At 40.2% G+C, this 18,351-nt stretch overlaps 1 protein-coding gene and 1 long non-coding RNA gene across 3 annotated transcripts in view; one reads left to right on the top strand and one right to left on the bottom strand.

Annotated features, from left to right (window-relative positions):
• The window catches only part of USP24 (ubiquitin specific peptidase 24), a 62,798-nt gene extending 49,647 nt beyond the window's left edge, over positions 1–13,151 (bottom strand). Inside the window, exons 1-2 of one of the 2 annotated variants that reach the window (XM_054072389.1) lie at positions 12,777–13,151; positions 359–524 (exon numbers count right to left, since the gene is read on the bottom strand). In XM_054072389.1, coding sequence (XP_053928364.1) covers positions 359–524; positions 12,777–13,085 — 475 coding nt within the window. In that variant the 5' untranslated portion in view covers positions 13,086–13,151. The remainder of the gene's footprint in view (positions 1–358; positions 525–12,776) is intronic. The other variant, XM_054072390.1, reaches the window with a different exon arrangement.
• LOC128852836 (uncharacterized) overlaps positions 11,761–18,351 on the top strand; it is a 345,800-nt gene continuing 339,209 nt past the window's right edge. The window contains exon 1 of the long non-coding RNA XR_008450889.1: positions 11,761–11,988. This is a non-coding gene — a long non-coding RNA (uncharacterized LOC128852836). The remainder of the gene's footprint in view (positions 11,989–18,351) is intronic.

Genomic DNA, 18,351 nt, shown 5'->3' with positions numbered 1-18,351 from the left:
GAAAATAACCAGCACAATGGAAAAAAAAAAGTCAGTAATTCAGCTCTGAAAAACAGTTATTCCTACAATCATTAGAACATAAAGAAACATGTGCTCCACTTTTTTTTTAAAAAAAAAGCCTAAGTAAACAAATAACTTCAGAGAGAAAGGAAAAAAAAAAGAGATCAGCATTTTTATTTTTTTTTTACAGTATTGCGTAGAACAGTTCACAGTTAACCACTTTCACAGAGATGTGATCACTCTACAGGGTACTTAGTAAGCAATTAACAACTGGAAGATTAATACGAAAAGTCAAAACTGCCCAGTCTACGAAATCATTTGAACAGATGGTCTTCATATGTGTAGAAAGAGAACTTACCTAGTCTTGCTAGGTACGTAGATGCAATTAGGCACTTGCCTAGAGACTCTTCCCGCTTATAGGGTATGGACCAATGATCTGTTAAAACCCTGCTCTCCAGTTCATACAAGTTAGTTGTTGGAAACTCAATACCTTCACCAGAGCAATTCCCATTTTCATCATTTTTCTGAAATAAAAAGGAAGTTCAAGTGAAACATTTTTTATTTCTCTCACCTACATACTTCAAAGAATTTAGTAGCTTCATAAAAAACAGCTGTGCTTATAACATGCATGTCAAATTCTCAACAACCCTGAGGCTGCTTCTGTTTTTCAGAGCACAATTTAATATATCAATTTGAATTGAAGGGATTACATACCTTTAAGTATTTCACGTAGGTAATAACTACTATGTTTACATGACTAATTGCTCACTAATTGCCTATTAAAGTGGCAAATCTTGTTCCTCAGCATATCAGACCCTAAAGCCAAGTGATAAGTACTTCCAACCCCTGTAAGACTCTAAGGTACAAACCCCGATCTCGTAGATCTGCATATTAATCCTCTCTTCAACAGCTGCTGTAGAAGAGGGAATAGTTTATTCTAAGAGAGGCCAATTTCATCATCTTCTCACCCCATCACATGAAGAAACAAAAAAGACTATTCTAGTACAGCAGCATTATTTTTTTACTAGCTAATTATCCAAAGAAAAAATTACATCTCAAACAGTTGTCCAACAAGGAAACTACAACTGTCCTTCTCCTAAAGTCAAAATGAGGTAATGGAAAACATTCTGGAACAGGGATAAAGCAAGCAGATGCCCGCAGCTAACTTCACACATTTCCTTGCTAGTGCCACTAAACAGCAGCTACTTCTGTGTGCGGGCAGAACGCAGAGATAGCCCCACGGTCTTTGCTAAGTGCCATATGAGGTAACTGCCTCGGTGCCAAATGAAAGAGTAGACAAGTTATCCATTTATTTTCTTTAGTTTATTTTTTAACCTCACATAGACACTAGCTACCCAATGTGCCAAAGAGTTCCCATGGATGTCTTTCTCTGCCTTCACAAGAGCAGACAACTCAAGCAGAAGAAAGGACAGAATGTCTAGATCTGGCCTTGCAGTACCCAGGAGCAACTGTCAGAGACAGTGGAAAACACAAGTGCAATGATTGTAACAAGATTCCCTGAGAGGGAAGCCAGGGACATGTAGGGAGGAGGGACAAGCAGGAAACATGTTCAATAGTAAAAAAAAAAAAGAAAAAAAAAAGTGTTATGAAAGTGAACGGAACAAATAAAATGGAATAAACCAAAAGAAAGAACTGAACTTGGGAGGACATAGCATACAAAGAATTAAATCAATGTATGCAAACAAGTGTGTTTCCAGCTCTCTCACTGCATTCACTATTTGCAGGATTAGACATGCTTATTAAAAAGTAAATGTGTCATATTCACTTTCATAATGATTCAAAAACATGAAGCTAAGGAAACAGCAACTGTATATTGCTTACTCTTAAAAGCTCACTCGTGCAGGTGGTGACAGCACACAGCAAATGGACTTAGTAACAGGTTCTGGAGAGCAGCAGTAAAATTTATAGGAATGCAACACAAAATAGCGCTCAGCAAAAAACCACCACATGTCAGTGTTTGGGAAGTAAGGTGCCACCTTCCCCCAGCCCTCTACTAAGTACTTAGTCCTACGTTTGTCATGATGGGAGGACCTAAATATCAACTTCTCAAACTGTAGTTGCCTGATCCAGTACTTTGCATTGAAGTCTGGTGTAATTCACATCTAGCAAATCGTGCCCTGTTTAAGTACTTTAAATTTTGAAGAATAGATGTTTGAAGGTCTAAATTAAAAGACACTGAAAGTATCTAAAAGCAAAAGTTTTCTAGGAAATACTCTGTATTACTGATAAAACAAACTGCAGCTAAGTTTGCAGCTTTTGTTAAGGACACCCATCCAGAACAGAAATCAATTTCCTGTATAAAATCTTTTTTCCTGTATAAATGTGCAGTTATAAAGAAAGGCCTTACAGTAACAGCTCGGGGTATAACGATCTGTCTAATAAAGGTAGACTGAGTATAACAAACACCCAGTTGCTAGGTGTTCAGCAATTTCAGTTCAGCCTTGACTTGTAGCAAAAAACCCAACTTTTCAATAAATTATTACAGTAACTGAGCTACAATTGCTCCACTCCCCAGAGGTAAATGTACATATTATATAAAAATGTGCATTGCTAACCCTAGTTTAAGAGGTGTAGTCTAATAGTAGCGCAGACCTTCAACTGTTACTGAAAAGCTCCACCTGTTGTTTTGCTTCCACATCTGCATCTAAGCAATGCTGCTCTTTATGTACCTCTTTCCACACAAGTGGTCGCCCAAGACTGTAATATGGAAATTCAGAAGGAAAGAATGAAATAACCATTCTTCACTGTTCACTCAGCTCTCACAAATAAGGAATTTATAATAAAACTGCACTAAGGGTACAGCTGGCCCACTGCTGGAGCCTACCAAAAATGTAGTTCGAAAACTGCTTTTCACACATGAACTAACAAAGGTTGCAGTACTGGAAATATAGCCCTGGTAACAAATGAAACATTTGCACTGAAGAAGCGCATCTTTGGCACGTTCTACTAATTAGAGACAATAAATCAATATTACATATCAATTTTCTGCTACTAAAACCCCACCCAGAAAGCATCAAGTTAAATTTTAGAACACATAACATACAAGAAGCTTCACAGCTACTGTGAAACCTGTAACAGCCTCAAATAAACACCCAGGTAGTTTAAAACTCAATTTCCCCTTCAAGCCATTAGCAAATTTAATACCCTGCATTTTTTAGAGATTACTGTTATGTTCAGTATATATTACTGCTGACTAAGTCTTATTTCTTACAATATATCTAGGATGAGTAATATTCTCTTCAAAGATGTATTGCTGCTCTTTCATAATTAGCATTATTCTGTACAAGAAAAACCCCAAACTGCTCACCATCCAACTTTTAAATCGATATCTGTACTGCTCCTTAAAGCTCCTTAAGATGTTTTAACTGCAGCTAGCAGCTACTGTAGCAAGATGCAACTTCAGCTCAGCTCTTGCATAATGTTAAGGTGGCTCACTAACCAAGAGGCTGAAGATCTTACTTGCTCAGTATTCACACCTGCAACACATCACAGCTCTGAACAGGCAGCCAAAGTTAACACTTCGTAGGTAGGAGCTAGGAATTGTAGGTACAGACTCTACTGACATGGCCTCACAAGTGAAAGAAAAGCTTTTAAAGAAAGAGTAAGCTATACCTGAAAGTACATAGTACACAAAGCCATGTCAGCCTCCCCACAAAAGTGGATTTTTGGGCTTCTTTTTCTGAGGAATTATATATTTTTTTAAAAACATATATAGAAACTCCCTCCCCTGAAGATGATGACTTATGAATACCAGTGTCTACCAGTTGATGATGACCTAAATCAGGGCTATGCAATACTGGCTGAACAGACTTAATAAAGGACTGGCAGCTGACATGCTAAGGTTTTGTAGATACATTCTCCAACAACAGAGCAGTAAAAAGCAAAGAAACTATTCCTGGTAGCCAACTGGTCATTCAAAGAAAAACTTTTAAAAAGTCTATAAGAATCAACTGCTTTCTGAGATATGAAATTGTGGTGCACATCACATGACCTTCTGCAGGTGAAATCTTAAACCAAAAAACAGTTGCTGGCAAACCTTTAACAGTTTTCCATGCCTTCTGATAGATCTCTTATTTCACAAAACCTCCATTCTAAGAGCATTACTTGACTCTTCTGGCTTATTTTCATGACGTGAAAAGACAGACAATTATGTCCAAATATACATACACAAGCTCCCAAGGGAAATATCCCCACATGAACAGTCTTAAGCACTCATCCAAGATTCTCACCCTGGGGATCTGGCACCTCCCAGAGTTGTTTGCAAGGCTGAACAAACAAAAATTGTTAAATACCTGATCAATAAAGCATTGTGTAAGTCTATAATATAAAATTTGACATGGAAGACTAACATAGAAAAGAGGTTAGACCTCACACAAAAAATTAAATATAAATTCACTTTAACTGCCAATGGCCACAGTTTAAAGCTTAAAAATGTATTCCTGCAGTTTTCAGCTAATTAACTCATCAAACAGTGTTTAACCAAAGCCACTAATGTTTACCACACCGGTCACGTTGCATAAAATAACAAGGACTTTAAGAAAGTATTTCGATGCTAATTGGCAGTCTTAGTAATGAAATTACAGTCAAATTACCATGTGAATTTGTTAATTTGATTTTGATAGAAGGCTAACAAGAGAATTCATTATCACCAGACTTGTCACATTATGTGCTCCTGAATCTTGTATAATTTATGAAACAGAACCCCTAAGTCATGCTTCTTGCAACAAGCAACTGGGTAAGACTTTCTAAGATACCAGCAGATCAAGCAGCTCCCTTCATCCTCATTCCTCTCCAATAAACGACTTTCACAAAATGACTGCCATTTTATAGCCAAGAAAACAGATTTCGGATGCTTCCCTGTATTGCTTAAAAAAAACCCAAAACACAACAAAACTGTATTTTGTTACTGTGTACCCACAAACAGGACCAAATTTAATTGCTTTGAAAAACAGTAATGAAAAAAAAAATGCTTAGGGTCAGAATTAGAAGCCAAAAATTCTAGGTTCACTTTTTGGTTTTTATCACAGATATATACTAAGCAATAATGTGGAAATCAGTTTTTCAATGCTTCATCTTCCCCAGCTGAAAAGTGTCAACAGGGACACTTCCACCTGCCACAGTATGCTATCACAGCACCACTTGTGTCTGCAAAGTACTGCAAGATGCTCAGGCGGTGGCAAGGTAAGAGACATACATCAAACACCCATAAAAACACACAGAGCATTTCTCTGCTCTCTGATCTATTATGTCCATTAATTTGTGGAAGAAGCTATGAATCCTGAAGTCATGACTTGACAGTTCCTCTACCTGCCAGACTACTGATTAATGCAGCTTTTACTTTCACGCCTGGATGTCAATTCTCTTTTCTTTTAATTAACTCCTAAAAAGAGGATGTTCTGTCACCTAGAACTGAATTACAGGGGTGAGAATTTCAAGGCTTTCAAATAAATCAAAGCTACCACCTTGCACTTCAACACACTAAGCATGAGATAATGAAAGTTAAAAAAAAGTTACACTTTCATACCTGTAACCTACTTGCTTTTTTAAAACTGGTGCTCCAGGAGCTTAAAGAATCTCTTTACGCTTAAGTTACATGGCAGCTGTGGAACAAAATTGAAGAGTATTTCCCAGTTGCCTGTTCTTGCCATCAGATTAAACTCATGCAACTCACATCGCTAAGAGCAAACTCGCTATCCTTTTAGGAAGATGACAATATTAGTAAGCCTCAGAAAATGATGTCATATAAGGAATTTCCACATTATGTTTCTTATTTGGCACTAAGAAACCACACTGTGATTTCCTATATGGTTTACTGGTGAACAGCTATTTACTTACTAACGATAGTAACATTTTAAGTGGTTTAAGTCCTAAACAGATATAGTATCTTTCCTTTTTCAGTTTTCATCTACAGGAAAATGCCTGTATGTGAAAATTCTGAGTACAGCACTAGATCAGAATGCTTTTATTGTTTATGTTCTGCTAAGAGAAAGTAAGCTCATTGGGGAGATATATGGATTTTTTTTTTTTCACAACAATTAAGCTTTTTAGTTCAAATTTTTACTATGCATTACTTTACACAAGCAAATGTAGTCTTGTCACAAGAAAAATACTAGTATTACACCATGCTAATATATTGGAATTATATCAGTCTATCATTATAGGAAAATACAGCGTATGCTGCAGATCCTAACTGAAGCCAATTTGGACTCTCATCTCACCATAAAGACATTCAAAGAAAATTCTGATTTATTTAGTCAATGTTCTCACAGAAAGTTTTGGGCACTGACCTTAACTGAGAGTAGCACAAGCGCACTATCAAGGGCTGACCAATCCCTTCTTACCTGTTGTAAGGGATTATAACAATGTGAAAAAAAAAAAAAAGTTTTTTAAAAAATCAGCAAGGCTAGACATTCAGTAGGATTTTTTTTAAAACCATTCCTTGTACTGATCTCCCTGATTTCCAGGGCAATGGTGTGACCTTACTAAACAGTATTCCCCAGTGCACTTGCCTAGCTGTTCAGAGGTAAACACAGTACTAAGCATTACAGCAAAATAAAATAATCAAGACTCTGTAAAAAAATCACATTTGAATCAAAAGATCCACTCAACTTAAAAAATAGGGGAATATCTTTGCCCTTTTATACCTTTATTACCACAGTATTCAGTGAAATCTGAGGCAGACTGATCCGCTAAAATCACTTTTGGTAACCCATTTTCAAGTTTGACAACTAGTTGTAGGCAAGGGAAAGGTCATGGAAAGCACTGTTAAGAATGCCAATTCATAAGGAACCAAAGAAAACATACTTATCTTGCACCTGTCTTCAGTACTGTCTGTGGATATATTTAAAAAACTTACTCCATTAGCACAACTACAAACAGCCAGGCTCAGTTGATACTATTATTCCTCCCAACCCTCAAGTTTTCATAAGCACAAACCCTCATGCTTATTTCTAAAGAACTCAAAATAACTGTGTGGTATCATATATAAACACTGTGCTTTAACACAACAGAACAATGAATCACAAACATTTAGCATTTCCGTACTTAAAATTAAGCCAATAGTTAAATTTCCCTTTGCTATTAATAGAGAAGTGCTGCAGAAACACCAGACAAAGTATTTATTATAACATTTTAGTGATCAAATTTGCAGCTCTGGAAGGAAGAATTAACTTGTTAACACCACTAAACACTCGTGTACTACTGTTCTATGGATGCATACCGACGTATTGTAAGACAAAAACTAGAAGTGACAAAGCAACTGATAATGAGTGTGAAATTAAGTTCTACAATGTATAATTACAAAATTGTGATTAACCAATACAAAAGAACCCCACCTTTAAATGCCTCTCAAGACTACTCTGGGCAGCATCAGAACGAGGGAAGCCACAACTGCTGTCAAGCAGCAAGCAGGAAGATCAAGTGACAAGAAACATTGAGCACATTTGCTTTCTTAAATTTAATTTGGCCCATGAAGCATAACTGAAACATACATATAATACATTATTCCTATGGCAGAACAAATAGATGTGTATTTTCAAAGTAAGAGCTTCAAAAGAAACAGGCAGTTCCTTTCCATCTTTGCCCTCCTCATACAAAGAGCTACTGTTCCTTAATCCAAACCCAATCCAAATGATTTGCTGGAATTAACTTCTAACACTGGCTAATTTGTTTTTATTCTCCTTCTTCCTCAGTATTTCACTTCCTTATTAAACAGCTGCCACAGAATAGCACTGTAAACTGGGAAGATGACCAGAAAAATGCCTCCAGAGAACATTTCACCAAAGACACTTCCTGCCCAGCTGAAAAGTTGGCTTTTCAGAGCTGTGTCCTACCTCCACTGACCCCAGAGGCATTACCTTCACTGACAATTCAGTAACTATAAAGTGCTCGTCTCAATCCGAAGATTACTCTAACCATCACAATACATGATAATAAGTTTCTAAGTTATTCAAAATAAAGCTTCCATTTAAAATTAAACAACTGCACCTCTCCTGTTATTTTTTAGGTATCACCCCTATTTTCCCTCACTCATGTAGCATCTCCACCAGTCTGTATTATAACAAGAATGAGAACCAGGGTGTTTTCTTTCAAAATCCAAGAAAGCATTAACATAATCAGAATCTAAGAAGAGGTTCTACACAAAGGCCACTAATTTTTGAAAACAGCGATGCTGAAAACCAGGAGTGCTAAAATACTAATTTCACTTGACATTCTGATGGCATCTAGCCAGGGACTCAATGCCAGAATCCACCACAAAGCTTTATTTGATTGCTTAATTGTTTCACAAAGCCAATTCCTACGCAAGCTACACTGTAAAACTTGCACATGAGAATGGCAGAAATACTCACTTTTGCAAAGCTCAACACTACTCACAAGACAGGATACCGACTTTCAATTTATAAAATTGTAGTGTGAAATCCACCTCATTTCCTTGAAGGCTAAATGCCTTTTTTGTCTTTAAATAAATACAGCTCCTTCACGGATCAAAGCACTTCACAAGCCTAGTCCCTGGGATTCCTAATAAAGCACACACCGTTATCCTCTTTTTACACACTAAAAGCTAAAACAGAGGTTAAGTTACACACCCACCGTGACACAGCGCTTCTGTGGCAGAACTGCTTTCAGTACTGAGTTCTAATACTGAGGAGGGACAGGATTTTGAACATAACAGTTCTGCAGCATGACTAGTGAGAATGTTCCTGGCAGTGTTACTCACTACAGTCGTTGGCCTGTTTCTTTCACAAAATCCCCTTCTCTTGAAATCAAAGAGCACCTCCAAAACCAATCTTGGACAAGTTTTATTATAAACCTTATCTAGTGAAATCGGGTGTACATGAGCTTGTGATTCAGTTCAACTCAAAAAAAAAAAAAAAAAAACAAAAAACAACCCTCAAAAGAGCACAGTGCTGAAGAGCACAGAAATAGCCAGAAGGTAATACAATCTGTTAATAACAATTTACCCAAAAGGTCATAGTAATGACTCTCAGAAGCTGTTTAAAACCAAATCAAGATTATTTTAGTAGAAGTTGTACAAATAGCTGTTACATGTTCAGTATTTTTAGTCTAGGTTGGTTCCTACCCTTTCCCACAATTTTAAACTCTCTGCTCGCAATTCCCACGCGCATTTCACCTGCTCTTCTCCATCCCGTTCCTTCCCAACCCATGAAAGTCAGCACGTGGGGCTCACGGCAATTCACGGACACACTGACAGACATTGTTATCACATTCTTTTACAGTCTTATCTTAAATTACAAGTATTTAGCAGCATCTCAAAACAGCTTCTCTATCAATCATATTAAAAGGTATACCATTCTTCCACCCCCCTCCAACACATCAAAGAATCACACCATAAAAATCTGTATGTCGCCTAAGGAATAAGCACAGAAATCCCGAATTCTTGCCTAAATGCACAGACCGGATTTACTTCAACGTAACTTCTGTGTTTATGTCTGTCAGCCGAACAGGTAAAGTTACCTCTTGTAATAGCAGGTGACCTCAGCCCATCAAAGTGGTTTGGCACTACACAGGGCAAAACTTCAAACCAACTGTAAACCTAAAGCTGAACTTCCAGACTTTTCAGGAAGACTGCACAAATGAATTTGAATCTCTCTTTGTATATCCAAGACTGCTGGCCTTTGTCTTTTAATGAGTTAACTATGGTCATTCTAACAGCATCAATGCCAGAGGCACCATAGCTATTAACTTAAAACTGAATTACTCTATGCTCTTTGGAAGACATCAGCCTGCCAAAGCTAGAGTTCCAGTCCTCATGAAAATTATTTTATGTACACCGTCATCTCAAGTGTTACAGAGAGCATAGAGCATGTGCTGGGCTAGATCATAGCAGCTGTCTTGCTTCTGGGCCAGTTATTCCAAAGTCAAGCTTCTATGACGCTTCCAGACACCACTGAGGACCATCAGTCCAGACCACTAAAAGAGGATTCACACTGGTTTTACTAGGTTACCTAAAAAACACATGCTTTTACTAGTACAATATCTATCCGACGGCCGTGCTGTTATCAAAGAACACCAACAGATTGGCCTTTCTTTGCTCAACATGCTTACCGAACAGAACAGACTCTTAACATTATGTAATAGAAACCAAGTAAGTGTATGCAAACAGAATGGATTCATTACTGATTAGAGACAATGTGAAATATTTAATAATTCATAAATATATTCTTATATGCATGGTATGTAAGCTAAAAAAAGAACGTAAATACAAAGTACAGATCTGTTACACACGTGTCCTAGAGAATGACTAAAGCTCTCTTGTTATTTTTAAATTAAAAATATCTAATCCTAATTTATGTTCATGAAGAAAATTACTAGACTGGAAAATTTTACTTAGGAGAGAACTTCTAATAATTGTGCTCTTTTGATTTATATGTTCATGTACACTGCTGATACATAAATACAAAAATCAAACGGAAAATCTAACATGCCACTACCTCTTCACTAAATAGAAGTTAAAACTGGTATTGCAACGAGAAGGAGGAAAACACACTGTTAGAGCTGATACTGAGAAGAAAACCTGAATTACCACAAGATAGCAAGGAGTACAATAAGTTTCAACATAATGTAAATAACTGCAATGCATAATACAGCTATTTGTGCAATGGCTTTCTGTACAGCTTCAAATGCCATAAGCTTGTGTTGAATGGAAAACTACTTACTGATGAACCACCTAAGTAACAGCTGTAGTTTATTAAATGTAGCTCTAGATTATATCTGAAGAATAAAAAAACCCAGCAACTGTTTATGTATAATTTTTCTCTCTTCTATAAAATATTTCAAAAGCTGCTAGTTTGTACTGCAATATTAGACAAATGAGCACAGGCAACAACCTTAAGTCTTAAGATTTATACAGGTGTAACTCTTCTATGAAAAAATATACTGTTCTGCGTAGACATGCAGGAGTTGACAGATGCTCATATGCAAAGTGAATCTAAATGAGTTTACTAAACTGAGGCCCGAATTTATGTTTCGTGTAAGCAAGATACTTCACTCCTTCTGAAATGCCTCTTTTGTGCAGTCACTTGCCTATACTGAAATGGATTTGTTTCCCTTCCATGGGTTAACAAGAACACAAGTCAAGGCAAACAAGAACATGAGGGGTAAAGGAAACTATAAAGTCTAAGTACATTTGATCAGATGCACGAGCTTAAATAGCAGGGGGAAAAATCTTAGTCAGGAGTTGTCAAGGTGTCATTTGTAATACGAACAAGAGGGGGAAAGAAGTGCTTCTCTGAAGTTTACACTGACAGCTTCTCTTGAAATGTCACACTGACAATCCAGATTGTCCCAACCACAACCATAGCTGATAGGAAAACTCACTCTGGGTGGCTACGGAGATCTGAAAGTAAACAAGCAGAACTCTCATTCACTCCCAACCTTTCGAAGTAAAGATTAGAAACCTGTTCCCTGTTCCTCCAACCAGTAAATTTTAGTGACTTGTCTTCGTCACAGCACACATGCCATCCCACAAGCATACATAGCCAACGTCTACGAGCTAAGGACCTAACCTGGTTAATTCAATGAACAGGATCACGTATCTTTATTCTGCAAGACTGGACTTCAATATACTGAGGCTATGGATATGGATGTGCAGCGTAGCTATGTACAAGATATATGTGTGTATTTTGCATCTATGTGCATTTATAGATACACACAGATACATAGAGAGGTACCACTTCTGGCACAGGAAATCCTGAATATACTGTTTCCTGAAGCCTGGGAGGGTACATGAGTTTCCTTGATTTCATCCATGTGCTTAGGCATCTGCTATTGGCCAATTCTTGAGACAGAAATTATGCAAGGTAGACCTTCGGTGCAACACAGCACAGCTGTTCCTTCTGTCCTCATCCCCGCGAGTTCCATGGCCTAGACACTATTAATAAGCTTTTTTCAGATAAAATCTCTGAGAAGTTTTGGAAAAAAGACCTGGAAGAGGCAAATGCTTTACAGGTAAGCACTACAAGACTGTACCAAGGAGCAGGGCAGCCATGAGCTTATCTGCTGGCTGAGGAGCTCAGGGTTCTGGAAGAGGTTAGAAGAGAAAAGGGCAGACAAGAAGGGAGGAGAGGAACCGGGAAAGGCTGGCATCCTTCAGCACTTCTGTGCACTTCAGGTCCAGTTTAGAACACAGCTAGAGTCACAGAATAGTTTGGGTTGGACGGAACCTTAAAGATCACCCAGTTACAACCCCCCGGCGACGGGCAGGGACATCGCACTAAATCAGGCTGCCCAACGCCCCATCCAGCCTGGCCATGAACACCTCCAGGGATGGGGCAGCCACAGCTTTCCTGGGCAACCTGTGCCAGTGCCTCCCCACTCTCGTAGTGAAGAAATTCTTCCTTATGTTTAGTCTAAATCTGCCCCTCTCCAGTTTATACCCGTCCCCTCTTGTCCGATCATTATAATTTAAGAGTTAAAGCTTTCGTTTTGAAGACATTTGAACTCAATGCATTTCTATATCTGAACAGAAGCTTATCTTATCCAATTAAAACTGTATGCAAAGCAATACTGCACTTTCCTTCACATTGTGCAAACAGTTAAAAAAAAAGAAAAAGAAATCAGACAGTCATTAGTCACTCCGATTATGCAAGAAGGCAAAACAGGGAAGAAAAAGAAATCCCACGGTAGCCACGCATTCCTGGAATGCCAGGGAAGAGCCCAGGTAGCCACACATTCCTGGAATGCCAGGGAAGAGCCCAGGTGCTCGCTCCTCGGCACGGAGCCCCCCGGGATCTCACCTCGGTCTCCACTACTTCGTGGTAGGCGGGCGGCGGGTCGAAGCCGCCTCCTCCTCCTCCTCCGCCGCCGCCGTCCCCGTCGCGGGGACCCTGCCCGCCGGCGGGGGAGCCGTGTCCGCCCGGCGGGCCCTGCCCGCTCTCCACGGGCTCGTAGCCGCCGTAGTGGAGGCCGGGCCGCTCGTTGGTGAGCAGGGCCACGGCCTCGTTGATGTCGTTCTTGGCCAGGCGCAGGGCCTTGCGGATGGCGGCCGCGTCCGAGAAGCCCATGCAGAGCAACGTGGTCATGTGCTGCTCCTCCTCGCTCTCCATGGCCGCGCCGCGCCGGGCCGGGCCGGGCCGGTGGGAGGGGAGGGGAGGGGACGGGAGGGGAAGGGAAGGGAGGGAGGGAGGAGGGGGCCGCGGGGCTCAGGCGCTGCCCGGCGCGCGCGCCGCCATGTTGACGGGCGCGCCCCTCCCGCTCGGCCGCCGCCGCTCCCGCCCCCCCGTGCGCGCCCCCGCCCTCAGCCCGGAAGCGGCGGCCGTGTCACGTGACTGGGGAGGTGCCGCGCGGGCGGGAGTTGGGGGCGCGAGGGGAGCGGGGAGAGTCGCGCAGCGAGCGGCGCGTCCCGCCGTTCATTACGGCTCTTCTGGTGAACCGGGCCTGCAAGGTCAAGAGGGAAAGCGGCCAGGGCCTTGCGCAGTACCGGGGAGTGTCCGTGGTTAGGCAGGCGTCCTCCCCGGAGGCGATGAGGATTGGTTTTAATCATAGAATTGTAGAATCATGGAATGGTTTGGGTTGGAAAGGACCTTAAAGCCCATCCAGTTCCTACCCCTGCCATGGGCAGGGACACCTCCCACCACACCGGCTGCTCAAAGCCCCATCCAGCCTGGCCTTGAACACCTCCAGGGATGGGGCAGTCACTTCCCTGGGCAACCTGTGCCAGTGGCTCACCAAAGGAGGTGCCCAAAGCATGAAATAAGTTGTATGTATTTCTTAACCACACTTAGTTAACTCTGGTGCTGCACAAAGGCCAGTAGATCTGGATCTCCTGGCAATCTCTCAGGCAAAATTTATCACCTAGTTTTAACAATGTCTTTTCTATGACTATGGAAGAGGAGGAAGGAGGAAAAGGCTGAAAGATCAGTGCTAGTAGCTGCCTATATACATTTGTCCTTAGAAGCTCATGTTTTCTGTTTAACTGTTTTGTATTAGCAGTGGCTGACATCAGTGAAAGCACTGGGGTTAGGAATCTAGAAGCAGCTGTCTGATATCTTACATACAAATTACATTCAGTGTAAAGAAAGTTTAATGTGTAGGGGACACCAACAGAGAACTTCCAGAACTCAGTGTCTGCCTCTGCTCCTGACTTTGTAGGCAGAGACAAATTGATGGACAAGTCTGCTGGACTGGCAAGGTTTTGGGTTAATTTTTAGATTGCAGTATGCCACCAGTGGTCTCATATTCCTTATATACTGACACAAAAGATAATCATAGCTCTTTCATCTTGCTCATCCATCTCTGATTTTTGTTTCTGTAGGCTGACATTCAGTGTAATAGAGGTAATGTGCACATGACTCTGAACTTCATCTCCTGGATTTAAGGAAGGTCTTTAGTTCATGCTGATCTTCAGTTACAAAAGGAGCTGGTATGGCTCAAGCTTGGCAGGCTTCAGAAAAATTCCAGCACTTCAAATGCATTCAATTAATATGCTGAATATTGACTAACTGCTTACTCACATGACCAACATTTAAATTACACTTTCTCATTTTTGAAACATATTATGAATAACAGTTTAATCCTCACAGCCTGATGAAATCAGTTGGCAGTGTTTTCCCCTACTAATGGAAGAAAAATTAGTAGGAAAAAGTAATATGTTTTATTAGATGTCATTATTGCTTTTAGGTCTATTTCAAGGAAGTGCTCCTGCGAATTTGCACTGAGCTAACTAATGAAAACATACCAAAAGCAGCAGAGAAACTGATTTTAATCCCAAGTGACTAAGAAAGTAGAGAATGCTTTACCGTTAAGTGACCTATGCTCTGTAGCCTAGCTGTCCTGAATGGAGTTTGAAGGTAATTTGAATTTACTAAGACCTAAGGGTAGCGCTTGGACACAGCAGCTGAATGTAACTGACAGTGAGGTGCACTGGTCCTAAAATGAATTTTTATAGACTTCAGTGACAGCATCTTTCTTGAGACTGCTTAAAGGACAAGAGTGTACATTCCAATTTAGTGAAAGAACAGATGCATCTTTTTCTAGAAGTTACTCAGCCTGGAAGTCTCAGTTTGCAAATCTTTTTAATGCATTGCCACTTCAAGAAAAGTTGCAGGGAGAAGCACAGCAAACTTGTCTTAACTGTGAACAAGAAAAGCCTTATGGGGCACGAGGAGGTGCAAGGAGACAAGGGAAGGAAAGAAATGGAGGTGAAGAAATATCCTCAAGATCTGCCTTCAGGTAACTTGGAGTTTGTGCCTATGTACTTGCCAATTTTATGTGACACTTGTTTACTAGTTATTTGATTGCTTGCTTTATGGAAGGTACGTACTTTCTACTGAATGCATCGTATATGTATATCCAAAGCATTTTGGGACATGAAGCACCTCTATGTTAAAGAAAAGAAACATTTTGGGACAGAAACAACCACTTTAGTAAGTTGTCATACTGTGACATTGAGCCTGGCTTTTTAAGTGGACCATGGTGTTAACAAGTAGCCTAAAAATCAAGTTTGTTGGAGAATTGCAATGACTTCTGCAGAGATGTTACAGTAGGACTGTTCGGCTAATTTGTCTTTTAAACTGAAAATGCTTTTATGCTTTTCTTCATAAGCCTGTTCTAAAGCCAGTCCTGTGTTTACAGTGCACTCACTATTTAAACAGCAAATGCAGCGTTTTCCCTCAAAGAGAAACAGCTGTATTGTTCTGGTGGAACATACACCCGCAGCCAAACTAAGGGGCAACTCTCTGGCTTGTTGAAGTCGGAGCTTTCCCTTGTTGTTTAGAGCTGTTGAGGAACCACAACTAAAGTGCACCCAAAATCTCAGATGTAATTGGAAAACATTCTTTGCCACACTGATTTTATTTCCATCTTTGTTGCACCGTCCCAGCCACAATTGTTACATATACTTAGAGATTTGGATAGAAAGGAATGTAAAGTTTATTAAGTTGCCACCAAATCTTTAATTTCATGTATATGTTTTACTCAGGATAAAAGAGTTTCTTTCTCATATTTTATTAGAAATACCATAGGAATATTTTACCAAGGGAAGATTGGTATGAGTTAAAACCTACTGTTTGTAAATCTTTTATAAACAATGACTAAATATGGGAAATCAAGACAAAATTTAATTACAGGGCTCCACCACTATATGTTACAGAAGCACAGAGGAGTTGTATGAAAACTGGGGTTACAGTAGCTAGGAGAAATTCCTTTGCAGTTGTTTCAGGAATGAGGAGTGTGTATGAGCCTGTTTGAAACCCAGCTTCTTCGTTTGGAAGGGAAGAACAACTCTTTCTCACTGATGTTAATGCTTTGGGACTAGGCACCTAATATAGAGGGATCTCAGGATTATAAGAAGAGGCTTTTCTTCTATCTGCCAGCTGAAGACAAACACTCTCCCCGGGCTGCAGGGGGGAAAGTCTGCTTTTTGGCAAACTTGAATTAGATTAACAGAAGAGACAGCAAAGCAAATGAATGGTATTGTCTTGCAGGAAATCTCCTCACCTAATGGAGACAAGGAGTTAACTTGCTGTTGAGAAGTATCTTGTCCCTGTACCCCTAAACATACCAAACACTGACAGGAGGGTGTTTACAGAGGTTTCCCTGGTCTTATGCTTTGGATATCCAAGGTGCTTCTTAGTTTTTAGTATAGCTGGCTGTTGGGGCAAAGGAACTCTTTACTACCTGGAGAAAGAGTATCTGTGATATCACAGAACCCAGACTTTGTATAATATTGCAAGGAATTAATTTAGGTTTTCTGGAATGACTTTATCTTTCCTTCCTTACTTTTATTCCTTGTCCCACCCAGTCTCTTCCAGTTTCCTGCTTCTGCTTTATTTATAGCCATGTGTAGTAGGTGGGTTTTAAGAGAATATCTCAGGGACCAGATAGCACAACCCCCCCTGCATTATTGAAAAATCAGATTTCTTTTATGTAGATATTGATGAATTGTGTTTGGTTGCCTTTAGCTGAGGGCTTAAAAGCATTTGTGTAGTGAAGATCTACGTAGACCCCCTGAAAAGTACAGCTATGATGGACAGATAACAGTATATGCACAGATGCATTTGACTCCTCAGGTAGCTGTGCAGCTTCACATAAACCAAAGATTTTAACAGACACAAGGAGTGTGTGGGTCTATTCATGAGCACCAGCTGACAGATTCATGCAATATACTTAAAAACTTTTTCTGTGGTAGGAGTTTTTACTGCCTTCACAGCTTTTGGCCAGCTAGAAAGGAGATCTGTGCTGCGGATAATGGCCAAGGCAAAGCCTGGTCTCAGCAGTGACTTGCAAAGAGGCAGTTTACCTTAGTCTCAAGTTGGGTTTGGGATACACTAGTATCATAATTACAATGTTTAGCTTTAATACAGTGCCTTATAGGAGGATGGATGAGTGTCATTATCTCCTCAACATATATTAATTTTTATGACTGCTCTGAACCGTAGTGGGGCTGAGTGGGAAAGAAGGAAGGTGAACAGATCACATGGTGTTGATGTGCCTCCTCCAGCAAGTCTGTCCCCATTGTTATTTGGATGTCCAAAAGGAATGGGAGCTGAACCATGACTGCTTTTTCTGCAGCAGAAGCCGAGTACCCGCTGGTCTCCTGAATACAAAAATGAAGTTTCATACTGTTTCCCTTGAATAGAAAGCAGCATGACATGAGTGTGAAAAGAGTGGAACAGTATGTTAAGGGAAACATGACTGAAAGGAGGGAGCAGCTGACTCTGGTGGCTGAGCAGATCTGCCCCCTCTTGCTTCACTGTATGGGTTTGTTTTCGGTTCTTCAATTCAGACTGTCTCATGGGTCTCACAACACATCTCCATGGCTCTGGGCTGGAAAATGAAACAATTGCAAGGAGGTTGTTCATTCTCCCTGAAACATGCTTCACAGGCTGTGGAAAATGAAAGCTAAGGCTGGACTTTAAAACAAGATAAGAGCACTAAGGTGCAGAAATGCAGAATGAAGCCATTCAATAGAATCAGATTTGGAACAGAGCCCTGAAAAAACCTGCAGTACTTACTAATCCATTTTTAATGTGTGTGGTTGTAGGTAAAATCACTTCTTTTAAAGATCATTTCTCTCCTTATGTTGCTTACTGTTCTTTACTGTCATTTTAGATAAGTGATGTGCTGACATGTGAGTTTAGTATCAGATTAACTGCAATGACAGTATTTTTTTTGATGCTAGAGTGGTCCTGGCTCAGCTGCTGGTAAGGGAAGAAACAATACAAACAGGATATTCAGTGTCAAGCGGCAGTGGCAATCTGAGAGACCCACCCAGAGACAGGCACTTGAATGCTTGCTCTGTCCTTCAGCCAAGTTAACTGAGGAAACTTGATGTAATAGCAGACTGTAGAGCTCAGCCTGTGCAGGGACAAA

Source organism: Cuculus canorus, chromosome 8, assembly GCF_017976375.1.
Source record: "Cuculus canorus isolate bCucCan1 chromosome 8, bCucCan1.pri, whole genome shotgun sequence".
Lineage (NCBI taxonomy): Eukaryota > Metazoa > Chordata > Aves > Cuculiformes > Cuculidae > Cuculus > Cuculus canorus.
This window is presented reverse-complemented; position numbering and strand designations above follow the sequence as displayed.